Raw genomic sequence first — 24,206 nt, 5'->3', positions numbered from 1 at the left:
CATCCGGTTAGGCCACATTGATGTCTTCCTCAAAGTAGTCCTCATCTTCTTCATCTTCATGTTCTTCTTGAATTGTGAGGTTCTTCCTTTGGGGAGAATCGTTAGAAGGTGTCCCGTTTGACCACACCTAAAGCATCTATAAAGATTAGGTCTATTGTAAGGATTATTATTATTTCTAAAAGAAAAAATATAAGGACTTCCATTAGATTCAACTTCTTTCCCCTTGTTTTTGGTAGGTACTTCACTGGACTACCCTTTTGAAATTTCTACCATGGATTTTCTGGTGGTTGTTGAATTTCTATTCCAATTGCTACTCTGGTCAGTTCATCATTTATATTTTAATACTTCATCTTCCTCGACCGTAGATGCCATAGATACTACTAATGTCAAAGAATATGGGGGCAATAAATGTAATTTTTCCTTGATGTCTTGTCTCCAGCCATCGACAAACCGAGCTATTTGTTGGCTATCACTTTCGGCCAAATTGTTCCTAGCACTTAGGCAATGAAATCCTTCCGTATAATTTTCAATTGTACGAGTTCCTTGCTTGCAATGGTGAAATTGGTTGTAAAGAAGTCTCTCATGATTAGCCAACAAGAACCGTTTTTTTCATTAATTTTGACATTTTTTGCCAACTAGTGATAGGTCTTTTACTATACAAACATCGATTGCTCTGAATTTGATCCCACCATGTCAATGCGCCACTTTTAAGTTTCAAAAAAACAAGTTTTACCTTCTTGTTCTTGGGTTCCTATATAATCAAAGAAATTTTCCATGTTTTTTCATCCAATCCAAAAAGATTTCGATATTCATCTTGCCTTATATATGGGTATGTCGATCTTCATTTTAAAGTCATTTTCTTACCTCCAATTTGGTTGTCCATGCCAATCTTGATAATAATCTTGGTTTCCATATCTTTGTGCTTGTATAAAAGTAATTTGTTATTTAAAAAGTGGGTTATTCCCATGAGGTGGATGTATTATTCTTGCTCGGTAATGTGGTTGGGAACTAACCAAGTCTTCATCCTTAGATGTATCAGAATCCAGCCTCAACAAATTTGGTGGCACGGGTCTAAAAGGTGGGTAAATCGGTAGATGTTGATGATTATAAACAAGATTTAGCAAATGCACTCCTCTATCTTCAAATCTTTTATGTACTATTGTTGGTTTTTGAATTCTTGGAGGAATTTCATGGACCCTCCTGGGCAAATCTTGGTTTCTTTGAAGTAATTGATATTGGTTCAGGCCTTTGTTGAACTTCTTGTAGCTGATCTTGATTGTTTCCACCAGCTTGGAGTCCACCTGGTGCTTCTTGATGAGTTCTTGACTGATTTTCAACCATTCTTCCCACGTCCAAATTCAGTTTTTCAATTGTTTATTGCAAACCCGTCGTAGAACTTTGCATAAGTAGAAAAAGATGCTTTCGCATCATTAGAAGAGTGAGGAGTTTACCGAGCCCTTTACTCGCCATGAGGTCTCTTCACGAGGTCGCTCTAATACTAAATGGTGACGACTAAAGAATTTTGGAGAAATCTTGGAAGAATCTTGGAGCTGAAGTTTTTATTTATTGATTAAAATGAGCGATAAGTTCCCTTTAAATAGGCCCAAAGGGAAAGGGTTTATACAACCTAATTAACTAATATAATCTCCTTTAAATAGACCCAAAGGAGAAGGATTTTGTCACACCTATTCTAAAATTAAAACTATTTAAAAAATATATATAATCCTACATTTTACAAGAAATATCCAAAATACCCTTTTTACAAGAAATGTCCAAAATGCCCTTAATATCCCTACATCATCTTTCCTCCTTTTGTTTTTGTTTTTGTTTTTTTTTTGTTTTTTTGTTTTTTTTTTTTTTAACTTTTATGTATATAACTCAAACCCTGAAATAAATTTAATTATATATATACATAGAAACTATCTATTTATATATTCTCCTAAATAATTTAATTTTGATTTCGACCTAAAATTCAAAATTAAATGGAGACATAGCCAAAATAATTTAAGATAAAATTAATTTTCAATGATTAACGTGCTCAGAAGATTGAGTAGAAGGAATTGTTTATGCATTATTATTCAAATACAAGGTATTTGTAGGAATCAGAGAATTAGTAGAGAGTAACAAAATAAAGATAAATTAGTAATCAAATTTGATAATAAAAAATAAATTTAAAACCTGAAAGAGGTTTGTTTGTTCCTGCTAACTCACTATTGAAAATACATTGTATTTCCAGAAGTACCAGACGATACAATGTTAACAACTACACATAAATCATTCTGGGGGATTTCAAAAAAATTGACATCAACCACAATACATCCTTATCTTCAACCATTCATATAAGATTTAAATTGTTGGAACAATCTAGTATAATGTCGAACAAGATATAGAAACATTGGAGGACGGAAAAGCTTACCTTGAATATAACCAACAAATTGTTGGAACAGTTAATTTGATGGAATATAAGCCTCACCAACACAATAATCATGATAGTGTGAACTTTTCATCCCATCTAACATCGAAAAGAATCCTTACTCGTTGTAGAACATAGCAAAAATATAAAGATTGAAACAATGCCGTCCTTTTTGTGGAAAAGATGACTTTTTTTTAGATACTGAAAAACAAAGTATATATAAAAAAATTTAAATGATGTAATAATATAATAAGATGACAAGTAATAGAAAATGATAAAAAAAAATGATAAATGATAAAATTGAATGAAATATATTATTTGTTGGATGATAATATGTATAAAAATAATTAATAAAATCTTAATCGAAATCATATATTAATACGAATTGAAAATAGTAAAAAAAAATTAATAAGATAATGTAAAATTTGAAGATCTATTATAAATTAAAATCAAAATGGATATATACAAATTAGAGATTGATTCATTTTAAATAAATTTGAAAAATGGTTATACCAAATCAATTGTGATATTAAACTACCAATTCGAAATCCAAATTCCCCCAAAAAAAAAACAGCACATTTTTTTCTTGAATCTGTTGGGTTGGAATCTTATAATTGATACACGAAATAACAATTACACTATATTTCTATTCAAAATTAATAGTTGATTTCCATTTATATTGTATTTCTAATCAGAACTGATACACACTATAGCAATTACAAAATTGGTATTATAAAAGTAGACATCACGTGAGCGACCCACGTTTTGTCAAAATTCTTATTATTTCCGTTTTTCACATAAATCTAAAGGACCCCAAATTTTTCCATTTTCTCTAATTTCTTAAAATTGGACATAACCCAATCCAACTCATGAATTGGGTGTTCACCTTTTTTAACACACACAAATGTGTAAGTATGAAAATTTGAATATTCAATCATAAGAAAGCATACCACTGAGCTCAATCAATTAACTCATTTTAATAGTTGCCCTCACTTTAACTCACTCTTTGTCAACGGAGTAAATTAGAGATAAATGAGAATTTGAACTTAAAAGTATATATATCCATTACCACTATGCACAACGAACTAACTCACTAATTAGCTAGTAGAGTCTTGATTAATGGCTCCAATGTTTGGGTTACCCCGTCTAATTTTTCAATGTTGTTGAACTTGGTTGTCATTGGGCTTAATTTTTGTTACATATTTGTTAACAGGAAAAAAAATCTTTTTTAAGTAGACTTAAGAAAACCATATTTGTTCGTCCCTGAGGTCACCAAAAGTTTGACCTTGATCGTTATTCTTAAGTACCCACTGTACAGTTTTTTATTTTGTTCTCTCTAAATCCTACAAATATAAGTTATTACTCAATATTGCAAGGTTAAAAATATGTCTTAGGCAACTTTAGAAAAAAAAAAAAAAAAAGTGTAAAACGAAAATTTCTGAAACAAATAGCAACTCATTGTCCAATTAAGGATGCAATTTAAAGGGGAAAAAAACGTTAAAAATAAATGATAAAAATATAATAGATTTTGTCCACATGTAAACTTGTCTATGAAAGAAGCAAGGCCAAAACGCCACGGCGGAAGAATTCAACACCAACTGGCACCAATTCTCCCATTAAGAGCCATTACCCAATATAATATATATATATATATCAATCTATTAAACCACCGCTCTGCACTTTCTTCAACCCCACAAACAAAATCATTCATCTTCATGAATGAATTAGGATTCATTTTGGATCTATAATCGCATAAACCCAACAAATTAATTTGTGTTTTCTTTCTTTTTCCACTAAAAACATTATTCTTTATTCAGGAAGAACACACAAGAATGAAATGTAATTATAATTAATACACAAGAATTAGAGTTCTCATAGCCATGGAATCAAAAACACACAACACACAAAATCAACTGGATGTCAATGTGCAATTATTTCTCGACTCCAGAAGATGAAGCTTCGTCGTACGTCTTCTTCCATGGATTTAGCTTAGCAGTGACGCAAGTTGCTGGCCGGTGGTCTAACTTCTAAGGCTCCTCGTCGATTGGGTTCCGGTTACTATCTCTGTAAAATCAATTCCCGTAAATGTGTGATTAAGTTTCAACAACACAAGATTCCGATCATACGAATTGATTTCAGACGAGGGTTATTCTCAAACGAAGATAGATCGAGCATGGAGGGGATTTCATTCAATCGGATTTGTTATCCGTACATTTTAAATCCAGAGGAAAAACAGGGTGACGGCCAGGAAAATACCTTTCCGTTTTCTTGGATTTCCGGCACCTCGTAGAGATCGGCGGTGATCTCCGTCAACCATAATCCGGGGAAAAGCGTCTGTAATGGAGAAAACCCAATTTCAGAGAAGATTAAAAAGAAAAAAAACAGAAGAATGAGAAGAACCCTACATCCATTTGATTTTGTACAATTCTGGGCCGCTTTTTGGGCCTTCGCGGCGGCCTACGTTCAATCATAGCCATGAAATCCTCTTCGATCTCCTTTTTGGAAAGTGATACCGAGAATTTCTCCCTTTCCTTCTTCTCCGTTACCAATCGCCGCCCTGAGGACTTCACGCTACCGCCGCCGTCACCGCTTCTCAACGGCGAATTACGAATCGCCTTTTTCTCCGACCTCTTCTCGATCTTCAACACTTTGCCGCCACCACCGCCTCTACCTTCGGAAATTGTATCAATCGGAGCCTTCGACGGCGCCTTCCTCACCCTCAAACTCCACGGTCTTAACTCCTTCTCCGGTGCCGGCGCCGGTACCGACGCCGGCGGCGGCGCCGCCGGAATTTGTTTCACCGGGGTAGTCATATCGTCGTCATCCTCATCATCATCGTCGACCACTCCATCTCTCCAGAATGCAACCTTCATTCTATCGGCAGCGGTTTTTAGATCAATCATGAGTTTCTCTCTCACCGCCGCTATATCTTCATCGCCATCGTAATTATCGTGGATCTTGGATTTAGAAGCCCTAAGTCTCTTACCGGAATCCTTAAATAACGCCGGTCTGTCCGTGTGAAACTTCCGGCAGTTCCACCGGTGGGCGGAAGAAGGGCGGCGATCGACGGGCGGAGGAAGGTCGTCGTCTTCGGTGTGAGGGGCATCGGAGTCTAATTTCATACAGCGGAGATACCTCTGATTTCCCCACTTCAAGAAGGGGAGGGTGAAATTGTGAAGCGGCTTCGATCTCTCGAGTCCCATCGCCATGGAGTTTAGTGGTGTTTGTTCGGAATCGGGACAAACCATAACCTCGCCGACAGAGAATGGAACGGCGGAGATCAGATCGGTTGGGCTAAAACAATATCGGGAGAGAAAATACAGAAAACTCAGAGAGATTTTTGAGGGTCCATTGGTTGGTGAAATTCTTCATATTACTTAGGTTTGGCAAACGGAACATCGCCGGAAAACGCCAAATTATATACAAAAGAGAGTCTCCGGGTTTGAGAGGTGGGCTTTTTAATTTTGGTTTCAGGGCTTTTTTTTATTTTAAAAAAATTAGTTTTAATTTTGTGACACGTTTTTTGGTTTCTGTGGATGCTACTAAAAAGCGCCCATTATGCTATTATGCGCTTCAAATTGAAGATTCCAAGGGTCCAATATGATATGACGTCGTTTTGCTTTTAGGCAGTTGAAATTATTTTCTTTTTAATTAAATTTAAGTTTTTCAATCTTTTTCCTATATTTAATACAAAATTAAAGTCTAATAACCGTTTAAACTCTCTATTTATTTATTTTTATTTAAAAAATCGATAAATGATAAATTTACATAGCCCATCAAATTAACACACCTATTGAAATTTATTCGTTTCTAAAAATTTTCATCCTCTTACATTTGTTATTAAAATTTAGGTCACATTGAAAATTTTAAATTTTAAAAACTAATTTAAGAAACAAAATATTTTCAAAACAAAAGCCAAAAGAAATAATATTTATGTAAGTTAGATTTTGAAATATAATTGAAACTTAATTATTATCTTTTAAAAATATGTTCACACTAATCTACTAGGTTAAACTTTCTTGAAATTAATTTTCATGAAATTAATAATAATTACTAATGTAAAAAAGAAACCACTGTATTTTAATTATTAAAAAAGTAGTTGTATATATAACAATCAGGTCCATAATATAGTAGATATAGCATAATTTCAAAAAAAAAAAAATATGGAGATATAGCAAAATTTGAATCTATTTGAGAGTCATTATATAGCTATATAAATCACCTATACCTTTTGCTGTGTTTATAAATTTAAAAATGTAAAGAAAAAAATGCTATAAAAATTGATTTTGATTTTTAATATTTTACTTTTAACTCTTGAAAAACCATGAAATTTTTTTGGAAGGATTACCAAATCGTCTCATAATCAAACAACTAATCAAAGGATTGAAACTAGCCTAACAAAACCAACAATTAGCAAAAATCCTTGCAGGCACTTGATCCGTGGAGACTGGAATTCCGATTTGATGGAGATGAGGTTAGGATGGATGGGAACGAGAAGGGTATCCCACCTCGTTTATATAAAATAGTGCTATTGTTTCAATTATTTTTAAAAATTTAAAATTTTTATTTTATAATATAATTAACTTTTAACTTATATTAAATTTTGAATAAAGAAATCTAATTTTTTTTAATTACTAATTTAAATAAATAAAACAATGGGGTTTTTCTAAATATAAAAAAGTATTTATACTTTGTAGCATAAACTTCCAAAAGTATAATTTTTTGAGCTTTTTTATTTCTAAGAATTTTCCTAAAACAATAATAATACTAATTTATTCTCTAGAATATTTACAATTTTAGCATTAATAATGAATTTTAATTGATTTTAAATAAACAAATAATTAAAACTATAAATATAAGTGGGGGATTTTTTTCCAATTTCCAAAATCAGGAATAGGATGGAGGACGGGCATGGGGTGCATCCTAATCCCGCCCAGCCGTGCCCCGTCTAGTTACCAACCCTACAAAAAAAATGTTAAAATACTATTTTGATCTTATTAATTTGAAACTTCAATTTAATTTCTATGTTTTCAAATCTTTAATTTTAGTCTCGTTTAATTAGTCTTAAATTTATTCTCTATAATTAGTTTATTGTTAAGTTTTTCAAAACATGTGTAAAAAGAAAAAAATTGAGGTACACCAAATTAAAAATTGTCCCAAGCAATTTATTATTTTTAATATATATATTAAAAATATCGGTTATTACTCTATTATTGTAAATTATCATTACTCTACATTAAAATATTTTCATATATTGTAATTTATTGGATGAAAACTATTGTCTCGACTTGTTTGAATAAATTTTTCTTTTTGAAAATTTACCGAAAAGTAATGTCTTTGTGAATTTTAAACTTCATATCAAATTTACCCATATTGACATTTAAAAAATAATAATAATCTTGGTGACGATAGGCTACATTTTCACATCAATGTGGTGAGAAAAATAGACATGAGTGTTTGTACCAGAAGCTAATTCACGGTAGACTCAACCTCAACTTTTTTTTTACTTCGCCCTTTGCATTGAAAGAAAAGATTCCAAAATCATATGATTCAATCTCAAACCCTTTTGAATGTAGCAGATAACAGCGGATGCTATCCAAATCTGGGTCAATCCCAGCAAAGACATTTCGTACAGCTACCTTGTTACGACTTCACTTCAGTCACTAGCTCTGCCTTCGGCATCCCCTCCTTGCGGGAATCCCTCCTCACCCACAACCGGCCAAAAAGGCAAGGACTTTTTCCGTCTAGATAATATTTTTACTTAGGTTTGAATATGCAACTCCTTTAAATGATTTCTTTTTGTTGTTTTACTATTATATTAAAAAAAAAAATTATTTCTTAGGGTTAGGGGTATACATAAGTTGGGTTGTATTGGATTAGGTTGAAGATATTTTTAGGATCAATCCGAAAATTCAAGTTGATTGGGTTGACAACCTAATAAAGTCTCCAACCCAACCCAACCCAACCCAATCCAACACTTAAAACTCTAGTTGGATGGTTGGGTTGTATTGTCCGGTTATAATTTATTTTTTCTTTTTAATTAAAAATATGTAAATTTATATAAAACACATGACTAATAACTAAAATTTCATAAAATTCAAATGCTAAATACCACAAATTTATGATATTTATTGCAAACTTTCAACAAAGACAAAGATCATAACAATTTTTTAAAAAAATATTAAAAATTCACAAATTAATCAATACAAAGTAATCAAACTTTAAACAATGAGAAATATGTATTATTAATATATATAAAATTCGGGTTGAGTTGGGTCAACCCAATTTTTTTAGCTAATACACAACTCGACCCAACCCAATCCAACAAAAAAAAGTTTAACCCAACCCAACCCTTATATTTTGGGTTGGGTAGTCCGATTTGTTCAAGTTGTCAGGTTATTTAGTACAAATTTAGTATTTATATTTTAAAATATTTATTTATTTAGTCTATGAATTTTAAAATGTAAACTTGAACTTTTAATTTGTGTGTATATTTTTTTCTCTTTGAGAAAAGAATTATGCGTATTAAATTTTAAACTTTTAATTTTGTGTTTAATAAATTTTTGAATCTTCAATTTTGTTTTTCATAGACTAATAGGGCATTAATCTACTAAATACTAAATTGAAAGTTTAAATCTAATTAGATGTAAATTTAATTTTACAACTAATACATCAATTAATTTTCTTTTAAAAAAACTGTATATATTAAAAACGTATTAAACATAAAATTAAAAGTTTAAGGGTCTATTTGACATTTTTAAAGTTAATGATTTATAAGCACATGAACTAACTTTCTATTTGGAATTTATATTGTTTTTTTTTTTCAAGATTTATATGTTTTGATTTGGTTTATTTAATTTGGCGTCTTTATTTAATTTTTTTATTACGTTATTTGGTTGTTTTAATTTTATGTCTTTATTTAAATTGTATGTAATTTGGTATTGAAGGTATTTGAGTCCATTTCATTATCTCAATCAACGTGTCAATGTATAGTTTGATTGTTTTACATTAAAGAAAACATCATTTTTTAATTTTAAAAAACATCTATTTAAATTTAATCATCTACGACATTACATTTTTTTTATAATATACCTATTAAAGTTGCTTTATTACATCCGGTTTGAGTTTTTTACATCTAAGAGGTTGTCTATATGTTTAGAAAAATATTCGTACTCTTAAATCTTAACTAACATAAACTTTTGATTTCATTTTAAATTTACTAAATCGCTAGCTTAACTTTGATCAAAGAAAAAATCTCCCAGAACTTACCGCCTACCACACAAATGGAATATTGTACAAAATTAAGTTCAATTGAAGGATAATAATTAACTACAATTCCATTTGGCTATTTTACTTTTTGTTTTTGTTTTTGTTTTTGAAAATTAAGCATAATAACACTACTTCTACTTCCAAATGTCTTTCTTTATTATCTACGTTTCATCAATGGTTTAAAAAACCAAGTCAAATTTTGAGAATTAAAAATATAGCTTTCTTACTAAAAGTTGTTTTTGTTTTTGAAATTTGGTTAAGAATTAATCATTGTACTTAGAAAGATAGAAATCACTATAAGAAATATAGATGAAATAAGTTTAATCTTAAAAAACAAAAACAAAAATCAAATAGTTACTAAACAAGGCTTAAATCTTTCAAAACTCCCTAATTTCAACCAAAAAACTAATTCTAATATGTTAATCTCTTCCACTCTAATATTTTTTTTCTTTCAAAATTCAGCTTTAAAATGTAATATATATAATTCTATTTCATTGTCCGATTCTTGCCCAATAATAATAATAATAATTTGAAGGATTTGTAAAAAATTGTTTCTCCAATTATATTGCTTCTTATATACATCATAGATTTAATATTCTTTCTATTTCAAGTGTTTTTTTTTCTAAATTAGATATTCACAATCACAACCAAAAAGTTAAATAATGTTTAAATTAGAAATATTGAGTTATTTCAAAGCCATAATTATTGTTGGTTAAGCCGTCCTCGTAATTCAACTTTTCAATCATTACTACACCGAGAATATTTAGTATTGGATAAATGCATACTTCTCCAATTACATATGATATTTTTTCTTTGATATAAATTACAAATGATGTAGAGTAATCAATAATCATCTACCTTTTACAGTTTTCTTTCATGAAAAATTAAAAATAATATTTTAAAGTTCGATAACTAATTGATTTTTTACTTTTTGTTTTCAGTTTTTAAAATATAGATTTGTTAGATAACCAATTGAAGTTTTGTTTCTCAATTTTAAAAATATTTTTTAAATTGTTAACAAACTTAAAAAATGGTTTCAAAAATAGGTTTTCATTTTTTAAAATTCACGCTTTATAGGGATTATCTAGAAATTTAAAAATCGCCTTGTGCGCCTACAATGAAAATATTTGCTTATTTTCTTTCTCGTGCAAGCTCGAATCCCACCACTACTTATTTTCCCTTTTCTTTTGTCCTTTATTTCTTTTTCATTTTAGAATAACAATTTCACATTTTATATAAAGTTAGATGGTAAATAATGTTGAAAAAATGTTTCTATTTTTTCACTTTATATATATATATTNTATATATATATATATATGTATAACACTTCTTCCACATTCATTCTTGTTTGTTGTTTTATTCATTTTCTATTTTATAACGATAATTTTCACTTTTTATATAAAATCAAATGGCAAATAATGTCGATGTATTCCCATTATAGTCCCACATTAGTTTTCATTTAATTTAACAAGAATATCTTAAAATTTTCTTTTAACAATATTAAAACTTAAAGTAAAATAAACAACTTAAATTCGTTGGATTCAATTGATTGTTCTTATTCATTTATTCTTCTACAAAAAGGAGATTATATTTTCTATTATGTTATGAATATTTTTATTTTTATTATTTTTCTTCGTTTGACTTGTGATTGATTAATACATTTAAAATATTGATATTGTTTCATCGACATGAACTAAAAAAAAAGCTTAAAAATCAAGATATAGTTTAATCATTACATTACATAGAAAAATATTATGAATATTGTTTGATTTTATTTTTCATAAAAAAATATATAACTAAAAAGTCATCCAAATTTATTTTGGTTTTTTCAAAAACAGAAAATAAAAACTTATCATTGGACGTGTTTTTAGTTTTTAATTTTTAAAAAATAATAATAAAAAAAAGTAGTATTATGGTTTTTGTTTCTTGAAAACCTAAAATAAAAAACAGATTTTCAAAAAAAAAACCAATTAAATAGGCCTAAATTAACGTGTAATATATATTTTAAATTACGTTTGGAAGTTGATTTTATTTACAATTTTAACCACCTTTGTGGCTGGTAAATTGTAAATAAAATAAAATAAAATAATAAAAGCAAGTAAAACCACGTTATAAACACGCATATTCATCCACGTAGTTTTGAAATTTTGTTCCTTAGCTTTTTAATTTTTTTCATAGTTTTTAAATGTAGAATAAGATGTTTGTTCATAGAAAATAATTTATTGTAATTTTGCGCATCGACTAAATTTTATATCTTAAATTTTGAAATATTTTAATTTAATGCAACTACTTAAAAAAATATATCCAATTATTTATTTCGGTTCTTTTTCTCACTATAGACAATATAATTAATTAAAAAGTTATAAATTATAATATAAAAAGATATGAAAATATTAGGTTGAAGTCAAAATATATCAAAACATAAATTTACATCATATATGTTACGATTGATTTTCTAAAAGTATATTTTCCATAAATTATTTTGATAATTATTTCGTATTTAGTCTTTAGTTTTTTAAATTTATATCAGTTTCCTCCAGGTTAAATTACACAGATTTTTAATAAAATTATAAAAACAAAATCAAGTATTTGAAAACTACTTCGAAAATTTTAGGTAGTAAGTGGATGACAAAACATATAAACTTATAATGAAATTAGTATTTATAAGGTTAATTTCAATAAATAAATAAATAAACTATTTCTATTTTTATTTTTGGTTTTTGAAAATTAAGGGCTCATTTAATTACGTTCCGTTTCTCATTTCTTGTTTCTCGTTCCCTATTTTTTTTGTTCCTTGTTTTCTCTTTTTTTTTAGAACAAGAAACAGAAATATGTTTGATAACTATTTCTGTTTTCTGTTTCTTGAAAAAAAAAATAAGAACATAAACTTGTTTTATAACTATTCTCGTTTCTCGTTTCTTGTATTTTTTCCTTTATATTTTTTTTCCATATTTTATAGTTTAAATATAATATAATTATATAAAATAAAAAACATATAGCCATTAAAATATAAAAAATAACCCTCAAATATTTAAATTATCAAATACACATAAGTCCCAAGTAAAATTAATAACAATAATACAATTGTTTCTATCATTCATATGTTGCTAAAATTTGATTTACAATATTATTTCTCATTCAAGTCATTTCTTTTAAATCTTAAATGATATAGACTTAAATCTAACTTAATTATATTATTATGTAAATGTTGTGGTTGTAAAAATATTAAAATGAACCTAAAGAAATATCTTAGTGCACAAAATTATATCGTAAAATTATAATTTGTTTCATAGGTAAGAAAAAATAAATTTAAAAGTATATATATAAATTCATATTGCAAATTTTAAAATTAAAAATTAAAAAAATATTTATATATACACTTTGAAAAGGAAAATTATTTCAAACAACAAAACTTTTGAAAATATTTAAAAATAATAGTAAAATATAATAATTATCTACAATAGACTACTATTTGTGTTTATCATGACACAATAGATATAAATAATAGTCTATCACCGTCTATCACATATAAACAGTAAAATTTTACTATATTTGTACATATTTTGGTTCATTTTCTTATATCTGAAAACAACTCTATTGAAAATTTGAAATTTGAAAATCAAAATAATATATAAATCTAAATATTTAAAATTTTAAAATTAAATGTACTATATTTGTAAATATTATGGTTCATTTTCCTATATTTAAAAACAATTCTATTGAAAATTTGAAATTTGAAAAACAAAATAATATATAAATGTGAATATGTGAAAACTCAAAACACAAAACTAAATTAACATACAATATAAAACAGTAATAAAGAAAATAAATACAAGTAAAAGAAAGAAATAATTATAAAAGAAATAAAAAACATATATATATAGAGAAAAATAGAATATAAAGAAAGAAAGAAAAATAAAATAAAAAGTATCACATGAGATATGATTCCAAAACCATAAAATTAAGGAGTGCTTTGAGTAAGCTTTTTCACCAACTAGCCAAGTCTACATTTGGATACATTTTAGAAACAACTTTAAATAAAATAGAAAACGGCAAAAACTACATTTTGTAGTTCATCAATTTTGGTCCCATTTTTAGAAATTTTTCTCAAAATTTAGAAATAAGGAATAGGAATGGTTATCAAATATGCCAGCTTCTTAAAAGGTAAGAAATAGAAACATAAAACATGAACGTTATCAAATAAGAAATATGTTTTTGTTAAAACATTTTGGCTCTAATTATTGTTATTATTATTATTTTGTAAAAGTTTAACTTTTGTGTCATGAAAATATGGCACTTCAACAATATATGAGTTAGAATTTGTAGGTTACTTTCTCGGTTGAAAATTTAAAATTCTAACACATAATAAATCTATTATGCCATCTATGCAAACACATCTCTGCGGATCTTTTTTAATGCACAAGTGAGAAATAAACTATTAACAGTAGATACAGAATTTACTTATATTATTTAATATATATTTTTTAATCCAATTTTTTTTTGTAACATTAATGATGATATCTTGAAGAATGTTTGAAGGGAAAGAAAGGTTGATTGGTCTTGAAATCCTTATTGACAAGGTAAGACATATGGACATTTGAAAACTTCTATATAGAATAAAGTATTTTCAATATTCATAATAGCAAAATTGTTATTTAAAATGACTTAACGTAGTAAGTTAAAAATTCCAATCCCCTTACCTACTAAAAAATAGAATAATAAAATTTAAAACTATATTAGGGGTTTAAGTTTACAATAAAATAAGTATTATGTGTGCTTAATAATAAAATTAATAAGTACATTCCAATAACAAAGTCAATGTAGATCAAAGAAAGTCAAAATTCTCATATTTTGACGCGTGGTTCAACAAAACTCATCCATTTTATGACTTTTTGGCTATTTTATAGCAAGAATTAGCAACTGAATTGCAACCTTTTTTTTTTTAAAAGAAAACAAACTAAATTTGATCTGTTCCAACTCTTAAATAATGGCTTCTTACAAAAATTAAAAGAAAAAGGAAAAAAAAAACTAACGAGAGAAATTGCATTTTTTTAATATTCATTTTAGAAAATAGCAAGATGTTTTTAGGTTATGAAAAATAGCAAGATTAATTTGGATTTAATTAGTTACTAATTATTATATTATAAAAATAACTCAAATAGTATCTACAATTAATTTATTCTAAAATACATATTTTTTTAAATCATAACAACCTAGATTTTATTGGTAGTTAAAATAGATGTTATTAAAAGAAAGTAACATATTATCTAACCTCCTAACACACTAAAATGTGATGTAAAAATTTTAAATTGAATGACTGGCCTAATAACACCAGAAATATCTGGTGATTGAAATCATAAAAGAACTCATTACAATATAATTCTTCAAGATTCAAACACAAAAACTCCATTCAAACTCCAAATATGAAAAACGCTCAATTGTAAAGTAATATTGGTTGGTAAAAAAAAAATTAATTACACTGTAATTCCTCTCCATAAATCTCTCATTTTTTTTTTTCAAAATTTAAAACATTGAGAATATAAATAAACTTGGTACAATCGTACAACACAAATAAATTTGTGGGTTATGGGTAATTTGAATGAGATTTCGAAACTAAGAGCGGTATCAGCACTAACAAAAACAAACATTTATAAAGTTGGGAAGAAGGAAATCAAACGATTAATCTGTAGATCAAACTTGAAGATTAATCTTTAGACCTCCATTCTCAAATAAATTATTCTTCAATTGAGCTCTATTGTTCTTCAAAAAGTCGTTAAAGAGAAATCTCACTACACTCTACAAAATATCATCCTATTTACTATTAAAAAAACTGATTGAAAAGGAATAGCAAGAACAAAAAAGAGGTTATGGATGTTTATTTGGACACTATTGGAAAAACAACAAAGATTAGAATTGATATAGACAAAGCAAAAATAAAAGGTTATGAATGCTTATTTGAAATCGATTAAAAACAACAAAAGTATGATAATTAATTTTAAAAAAATCGAAATTTCAATAAAATATAAGTGTTTAAAGAATTCAAACAATTATATATATAAAAAAGTAAAATATGTAAGATAAGATGATATAAAATGAAATAATTAGATAAATTTATATTTGAAAATAAAAGATTTGATCAAAATTCAAGATTCAAGGAAGCTGTCCTTTTTTTTAAAAAAAATCAGATTTCATTTATTATGAAATCTATAGTTATCAAATTTAATTACTATTTAAATATTATGAAGGGTATTTTGAGATTTCGAAAAAGTTTAATCAAATATCAAAAGATGTAGTTTTTTATAATTCAGAAAAAGTTGTATATTTTGTTATTTTTTCGAATGAGAGTATAATCGATGTTATAAGTCTGAATTTCTTAAAAGAGGAAAAAAAAAAAAAAAAAACTGAAATTGGGATATTGATGGGCTCTGCAATTCTCAGCCCAAATTATTATAGTTAGATGACCATAGGTCCATCAACAACAAATATGAATATGGAATAGTTACATTTGTTATTTGTCTCTCTTAAAATATTGCGTGAAAATTAGGATTAGACATTTTGTAAAAATATTTTTACATTTGTCCAGTCCACCCAATTTAGTAAGTGATCAAAATGACGAACCTTTTGTTTACGTGTACATCTTTTTTTCATTTGTTCCCGAAACGGTTTTACGTGTAGAAAATAGAAATTGATTTAAGAGAATATTAAAAAAAAGAAAAACATCTCAAAAATGGAATTCCACGGTCTTTCACGTATTGTCTTCAGTTTTGACGTCATAGATAATAAGTTTTAATTACACGAGTTGTAAATAAATATATTTTGAGTTAAAACATTCTACTACTTCTATATAAGAATATGTCACTTGGTTAAGTATTTTGTTGCTATGTTGCTTTGTTGTTAGAAGAAGTCAGTATAGATTCTTATTTCGGAATAATAGTTCGGAGCTCAAATTCAAATTGATGTTGCATTTTTAATTTTTTTTATAGTATTGCAATAAATATATATATATATACAAATAGAAAAAGTATCTAAGTACTTATAAAAATAGATACAAAAATACTAATAGACTTCTATCAGCATCTTTCATGATAGAGTTTTATTAACTTCTAATAGACATTGCCTTTAATGACTTTTATTAAAGAAGATTAAAATTTGGACATTTTGTGTAAATAGTTTTCATACTTTCTATTTTTAAAAATTACCCTTTTCTATATTTATAAATCCCCTAAAACTAATTTGGTGGATAATTTACAATGTTTTCTTAATATTTATAATAAATAATACTTAACCTAAATAATTGGCATTTGACGCCAACCTAACATTTGTGCAAATAATTAAAATCTGAAGGTTAAGACATTTTATATCTTCCAAAGACTGGTAGATCTAGATCTCACTCTCGTATTTATGATTTTATAGAAAAATAATAATAATTGAGATTCAATTAGATTAACTAGCAATAATAGTTAATTTATTACTAATTGTTTTTATCCCTCTGTTTATAAAAACGTTTCCCTAAATTTCTAATTTCGGAAAAAGAAATTTGCAACTCTGCTCCAATCTTCCTAGCATGGTGAACAAATAAAATTATGAATTAAGTTTCTTTTCCCTCTCTTTTGATGGAATATGAATTAAGTGTATTCATAATTTTTAAAATGTTTATTTAATTCCATGACTTTTAAAGAATGATTTTTCCTTATCTTCCCACTATTAATATGTTCTTCAATTCTAGTAGTATTATTTTCTCAGCCACATTCACAATGAATACAATTTCTTGAGAAAAAAAATACCAAAAATTAAGAGAAACTATTTTAAATGATAAAATTGTTAAAAATATTTACCACTAATAACAAAATATCACAATCTATCTATGATAGACCATAATAGATAATGATAGACTACTATGTCTATCATGTCTATCATGACACAATAGTTTATAATAATCTATCACAGATAGATTGTGATATTTTGCTATTATTTGTAAATATTTTGATTCATTTTTTTATATTTGAAAAACAATCCAGAAACTAAAATAGATATTTGAAAGCCTTTAAAGAAATTTAAAAATTCAAAAACTAAAATAGAGATTTGAAATTTAAAGACTAAAACAATTTTAGAGGTGGGTGTTGTAATTGGATGTAGAGAGATTTGAACCTTAGTTACTAGCAAACACTAATATCAATTAAATTATGCCCAGTTTCATTATCAAATTCTGCCATTACGAAACTTTAAATTTGTTGGAGAAAATTTGAGTTTTAAAAAGGAAAAAATGCTTTTGAGTCCCACATTGCTTAGGTTGGAAAGTGGAATCTACATTTTATATTCCTACCTTGAGTTATGGGGCCCATGTTTTAGAGGGAGTGAGGAGATAAATTAATCTGGGTATGGTAGACATCCCAAGTGCACCGTCATTCGATCGGCGAGGTGAGGCAAGCGTGTGGGATTATTTTTTGGTTAAAAATATTTTTTCCTTATTTCCTTATTTCCTTATTATTATTATTATTATTTAATTTCTTCATTCAACTCCTTTAACACATACCACGAGCCAATCAACTCTTTCGTGCGCTCCACACACCTGCATGTTCATTGGCTATGCGTTTTCTACGTAGTTTTTCATTGGTCCTCTACGCTTATAAAAGGCGCACGCCATTTTTCATTGTCATCACAACAAATTAATTATTCCATCTTCTCTCTCGACTTCTCATATTCTCTTAGTTTTCGAGCAAGTCTCTGAAGAGTGTGAGTTTTTTGATCGAGTACTGTGCAACTCTGGTCGAGACAATTTTGAATATTTTGGGTTGTTTTATACTAGGGACGATGTGACAATTCTGTAGAACTACTTGCACACTTGGATAGAGCCGCGAAACGTCTTAAAGAGAGTGATATCTGCAAATCAGCCTGTAACGAGTTTTTTGTTTTGCAGGTTCCATTTTTCTAACAATTGTCATTCATGACTGTTCGCTATTGTCAAATCTTGACCGTTGGAGAGTAGTCGGTTCCAACATTTTTAAGACGATTCATCTGTCAATTCTGTCATGGCCCTTTCAAATCAGAACGATATTATGACCTCCGACATCAATCGTCCTTTCGATTTGAAGGAGCGAACTTTATAGTTAAGAAGTTTGCCAAGGTTTGTACCTTGGAGAAGCCAACCGTCCCAAACGAAGACCCCACTGAACAATCAATAAAGAAACTAAGAAAAAGATTTTTTGTGTAAAAATTTCATACTATATGGTTTGACTGATGATCTGTATGATTACTACAGTACAAAGAAGATAACAAAGAAAGTTTGGGATGCCTTGTAGAAGAAGTACGTGTTGGGATTGGTGTCCTAATTCTCCCGGAGTCTCGTTGTTTTGTAAAGATACACATTGTTTAATGAATAAAATAAGTGTTATTTAATTCTGACATTTACTCATATCCAATAAACAAAGCTCCTTAGTTATCTTATGTGAACTTAAGCATGTATATGTGATATCCAAGTAGATCATGCCTTAAGTGATAACCTAAATAGGTCTGTAGTATAAGGATTAAGGTGGGATACCTGATCCTTGTGACAATACGGATGCAGCCCGCTTTGTAGAGGTTTGCAAGTGTTGTAAACTACTACAGATGGTAGATCCTGGCCATTCACGTGGAGACGTGCGAGCAAGGGTGTCCTATACAAAAACTTTTTTGAAATTTCTCTCGGCAAAAAGAATCTCACGGAGTTGTCAAGTAAATATAGATTTACTAAACGACAGCTTGGCAAGCTAAATGATCGTGCAGTGGTGAGTTAAACGATCGTACAGTATTTACCAAACAATCGTATAGCTTTTACTAGACAATCGCTTACCCAAAGTAAACGATCGTGTAGTGTCTTTAGTCAACAGACCGAGCTAAATGATGAGCTAAACCATCGCATAACTTTTGCTAAACCATTGCATAGCTTTAGCTAAACGATTGGGCATCAACCTATACGATAGGTCTCTGCCATCTCCCACTTGTCTAATCGTGTACATGATCGGTGTTTCCTCATTCGTCTGCCTCATACCAAGTCCATACAGAGCCCACCCTCTGGATTCTCACATCGAGAATACAAAGGTAGCCTTGTTGGTGGTGTCATACTCAACTTGGTACCATCGAGATGCTGTGGAGGCCATTTGTGCTGTTGTTGAGGAGTTTGTGGCCGAGGTGATCGCTGAGGACGAGCGTGATGTTTGTGTTGCTGTGTTATGATTGTATAGATCGAGCGTTCGAGGTTGCTATTGTTCGAGCGGTCATGCGCAAAGGAGCGTGGAGATGCATCTTCAAATGTTCGTAGAGTTTTCTCTTTGTTCATTTGAGTTATTCATGCTATAATTTCGTATAACCGCTTATTTCTGTACGACTGTAAATGAATTGTTCATTCATGATTATAATTTGGAATGTTCTTGTTTCCGCTGCTCATAGAAATCTCGAATCCAATTTCCTTTAATTGGTATCAGAGCCAGGTCTTATACAAACTCTTTGAATTACAGACTCGATTGCAAAGTTAATTTCGCCCAAAAACACAGGGGTCCTTACAATTAACATTTTGTAATACCGAAAACTTTAACAAAAGGCAATTTAAACCCGAAACATTCATGAAGAAATTACTTGAAAGCATGCACATGCATCATGAAATATAAGAGTCATATTTTGTATGCAGTGAGCATTCTCATGCATCATCCTTTTATTCTAAGTGTTATAGCCTAAGGGTGAATGGAAGCATGTTTTGCTTGTTTCATTGCCGTTTTGTATAAGTGTTATATAAAAGAAGTAGCAATGAATGGACAATGCATTGAGCATGACACTTAGGCTATTTATAAGCATTATGAATGCCTTGCATGTGTTAGCTTAGCATTGTGGTGGTTTTTTCCGTTTATAAGTGTTATAAAGGAAATTAGACCTAAAATTAATAATTCAGAGTTGCATGCGGACTTAGGGTGAACTCAAGTTTTTTAAAATGGTTTTAAAATTGGATCGAGATAGACCTAAGTTCAAATGATTCTAAAGAGTTTAATAACCTAGATTAATCTTTTAAAATCGGTTTAATAGGACTAAATTGGTTGAATAAAAGATTAAATTTGTTGTAAACTTATCTATAAGGGACCTTTTGTCTAAGGCGGGTTCTGACTAGGCTGGGGTTCTTAAGTTGATGGAAACGTCACACCCCTACCTAGGAACTTACCTGGAAAGGTGAATTAGATAGATTTTCAACAAGCATACGACAATTTGGTCAAAGATTCCATTAAAGAGTTTAATGGATGATGATCAAAAGTTGTTTCACTATCCAAGGTAAATGTTACTCTTGGGAAAACCTAAAAGTCACTTAGTTAAAATCCTTAGCCGTGTTTTTTTTCTAAGTAAGCTAAACCCTAGGTTATAAAATACTCAGTGAGAGGAAGAGGCATATTAGATATGTCTATGATTCTACTCACGTTTCTCCCTGTATGTTCACATCGTGAGATTCATGCTTAGCCTCGTGGTGCCTTGGGAGCATCCCCCTTCGGATGGTGTTTGCATGAGTCAATATTAAAGTGAACGGAGAGAGTGTTTATAGTAAGTGGGTGAAGGATGTGTGTCAACACGTCCTATGGTCTCTGTCATTGGTTCATACCGTGAAATCATTCTGTACTCCCTCGTGTCGCCTTTGGTGCGTCCCCCTTCGGATGGGTTTTGTGCAGTTGGTCAATATCAAGGTGAACTCCAGAAATGGATAGGGTCGCTTTAGGTTTTGCCCCAATCGGATTTTTTCCCTTTGGATTGGCCTTTTGGGACGGACCTCTAGGGCTTAAAATGACGGGTCACACTTAGAGAGATTGTTAAGTAAGTTAATGATCTCTTGGCTAAATCAATTATGGCTAGTCGTTATAGGAGCAAGAGTTGTTCTGGTATTAATGACTGGTTGAGAACTTCTTAATTCAGAGGAGGGATAATTGACCTCCTTTCGACGAATTTTGTCCTAAACCTTTGAAGCATCATTGCAAAACTAGATGTCACACGGGGTTCATGTTAGTTTTGCTAAAACCTTATTGGATATTGTTTTGTTTTACAACGGGTATTTGCTTAAAACCTAACGTAGGTCAATGTGTTTTTCTTTTCAGCAACTCATTAGTATTTCCGTTTAAAGCTTTTAAAATGATCGATTACTTACAGTGGAAAGAATCATGTGAAACAAATTTCATGGAAAACGACCTCGATCCCATTACTTTCTAAAAGAGGATACGAGACAGTAAATATGATTTATTAGTCTTGGAGACGTATGTGGTAGAGAATGATGATTCTGCCTGGATCCTCGATTCAGGTGCTACCAATCATGTCAGTTCCTCTTACCAAGGATTTAGTTTCTGGCAAACGTTGCCACAGGGAGAGATGACTCTTCGAGTCGGTACTGGTGAGGTTGTTTCAGCTGTTGCTATAGGCAGACTGAAGTTATTTGTTGACAAGAAACGTTATCTGTTACTGGATAATGTTTTTATAGTTCCTCATATTAAGAGGAACTTAATCTCGGTTTCTTGTCTCATTGAACAAGGCTATACCGTCTCCTTTTCTGAGAACAAATTATTTATTTTTCAAGAATGGAATGGAGATTGGTTATGGTTCAATAGAAAATAACTTATATGTACTAAGGCCGTTAGTCATAAAAGCCGTGTTTAACACTGAAGTGTTCAGTATGACAATAACAGCTAAAATACCAAAGGTTTCTCTTAAGGAAAATGCCAATCTTTAGCATCTTAGGTTAGGTCACATCAACCTCAATAGGATTGAGAAGTTGGTACAAAATGGACTTCTAAAGAGTTTAGAAGAAAACTCCTTACCGGTATGTGAATCATGCCTCGAAGGCAAGATGACCAAACGACCTTTTACTAGAAAAGGGTACAGAGCCAAGGAAGCCTTAGAGCTTGTACATTCAGACCTCTGTGGTCCGATGAATGTTAGAGCTCGAGGTGGGTATGAATATTTCATCTCTTTCATAGATGATTATTCAAGGTTTGAGTATCTCTTCCTAATGCAACGTAAGTCTGAAGCCTTTGATAAGTTCAAGGAGTATAAGGCTGAAGTTGAAAACTTGTTAGGTAAGAAGATAAAAACACTATGATCTGATCGTGTTTGAGAGTATATGGACCTCCAATTCCAGAACTATATGATAGAACATGGGATTGCGTCCCAACTCTCGGCCTCTGGTACACCTTAGCAGAATGGTGTATTAGAAAGGAGAAATAGAACCTTATTGGACATGGTTCGGTCTATGATGAGTTATGCTCATCTTCCAGACTCGTTTTGGGATTATGCAGTGGAGACTGCATGTTATATCCTGAACAACGTTCCCTCGAAAAGGGTTTCTGAAACACCTTTTGAGTTACAGAGAGGGCGTAAAGGTAGTTTACTCCACTTCAGGATTTAAGGCTGTTCAACACATGTGCTAGTGACTAACTCAAAGAAGTTGGAACCACGTTCGAAGATTTTCCTCTTTGTAGGCTACCCCAAGAAACGAGAGGTGGATACTTCTATGATTCGAGTGAAAACAAAGTGTTTGTTTCCACTAATGCTATCTTCTTGGAAGAAGACCACATGAGGAATCATAAGCCCCGAAGTAAGCTCGTTTTACGTGAGATCTCTACTGAGACTGAGACTGCTGAGGGTTCAACAAGAGTTGTTGAACAGGCCGATAGATCAACAAGAGTTGTTGAGGTTGGAACCTTTAGTCAACCAGCTCAAGAATTGAGACTGCCTCGATGTAGTGGGAGGTTTATGAACTCACCGGATCACTACATAGGTTTGACTGAAGCTCAAAACGTCATTACAAATGATAGGGTCGAGGATCCGTTGTCTTTTAAGAAGGCAATGGAGGATGTTAATAAAGATGGATGGGTTAAGGCCATGAACCAGAAAATGGAGTCTATGTACTTCAATAACGTCTGGGAGCCTGTTGATCCACTTGATGGGGTAAGACCTATTGGGTGTAAGTGGATCTATAAGCGAAAGAGAGGTGTAGATAGAAATGTAACCCTTTAAGGCTAGACTCGTGGCAAAGGGTTATACCCAGGTTGAGGGAGTTGACTATGAGGAAACTTTCTCACCTGTTGTCATGCTCAAGTCTATCCGGATTCTCCTATTCATAGCCATGTTTTATGATTATGAAATATGGCAAATGGACATCAAGAATGCCTTTCTTAATGGTAATCTTGAGGAGACCATCTATATGACTTAACCAGAGGGGTTCATCGTTCCAGATCAAGAGCAAAGAGTTTGCAAGCTTAATAGATCCATTTATGGGCTGAAACAAGCATCTAGATCTTGGAACATTAGATTTGACACTGCTATAAAGTCATTTGGCTTTGACCAGAAAGTTGATGAGCCTTGTGTTTATAAGAAGATCATCAATAGCTCAGTAGCTTTCATGGTACTGTATGTGGATGATATCGTACTCATTGGGAATGACGTAGGATATCTGACTGACATTAAGAGTTGGTTAGCTGCCCAGTTCCAAATGAAAGATTTGGATGAGGGACAGTATGTTCTCGGG

General features: G+C 30.2%; 1 protein-coding gene across 1 annotated transcript; it reads right to left on the bottom strand.

The window, feature by feature from the left end:
* Positions 1 to 4,097: 4,097 nt before the first annotated feature.
* On the bottom strand, positions 4,098 to 5,891 carry LOC120080775. The gene is made up of 3 exons (XM_039035402.1): positions 4,819 to 5,891; positions 4,670 to 4,747; positions 4,098 to 4,477 (listed from the first exon to the last, which is right to left on the bottom strand). The coding sequence occupies exons 1-3, from the start codon at positions 5,659 to 5,661 to the stop codon at positions 4,472 to 4,474; spliced, it is 927 nt and encodes a 308-aa protein (XP_038891330.1). The 5' UTR covers positions 5,662 to 5,891; the 3' UTR covers positions 4,098 to 4,471.
* Between the last annotated feature and the right edge of the window lie 18,315 nt (positions 5,892 to 24,206).

Source organism: Benincasa hispida, chromosome 7 (assembly GCF_009727055.1).
Source record: "Benincasa hispida cultivar B227 chromosome 7, ASM972705v1, whole genome shotgun sequence".
Lineage (NCBI taxonomy): Eukaryota > Viridiplantae > Streptophyta > Magnoliopsida > Cucurbitales > Cucurbitaceae > Benincasa > Benincasa hispida.
This window is presented reverse-complemented; position numbering and strand designations above follow the sequence as displayed.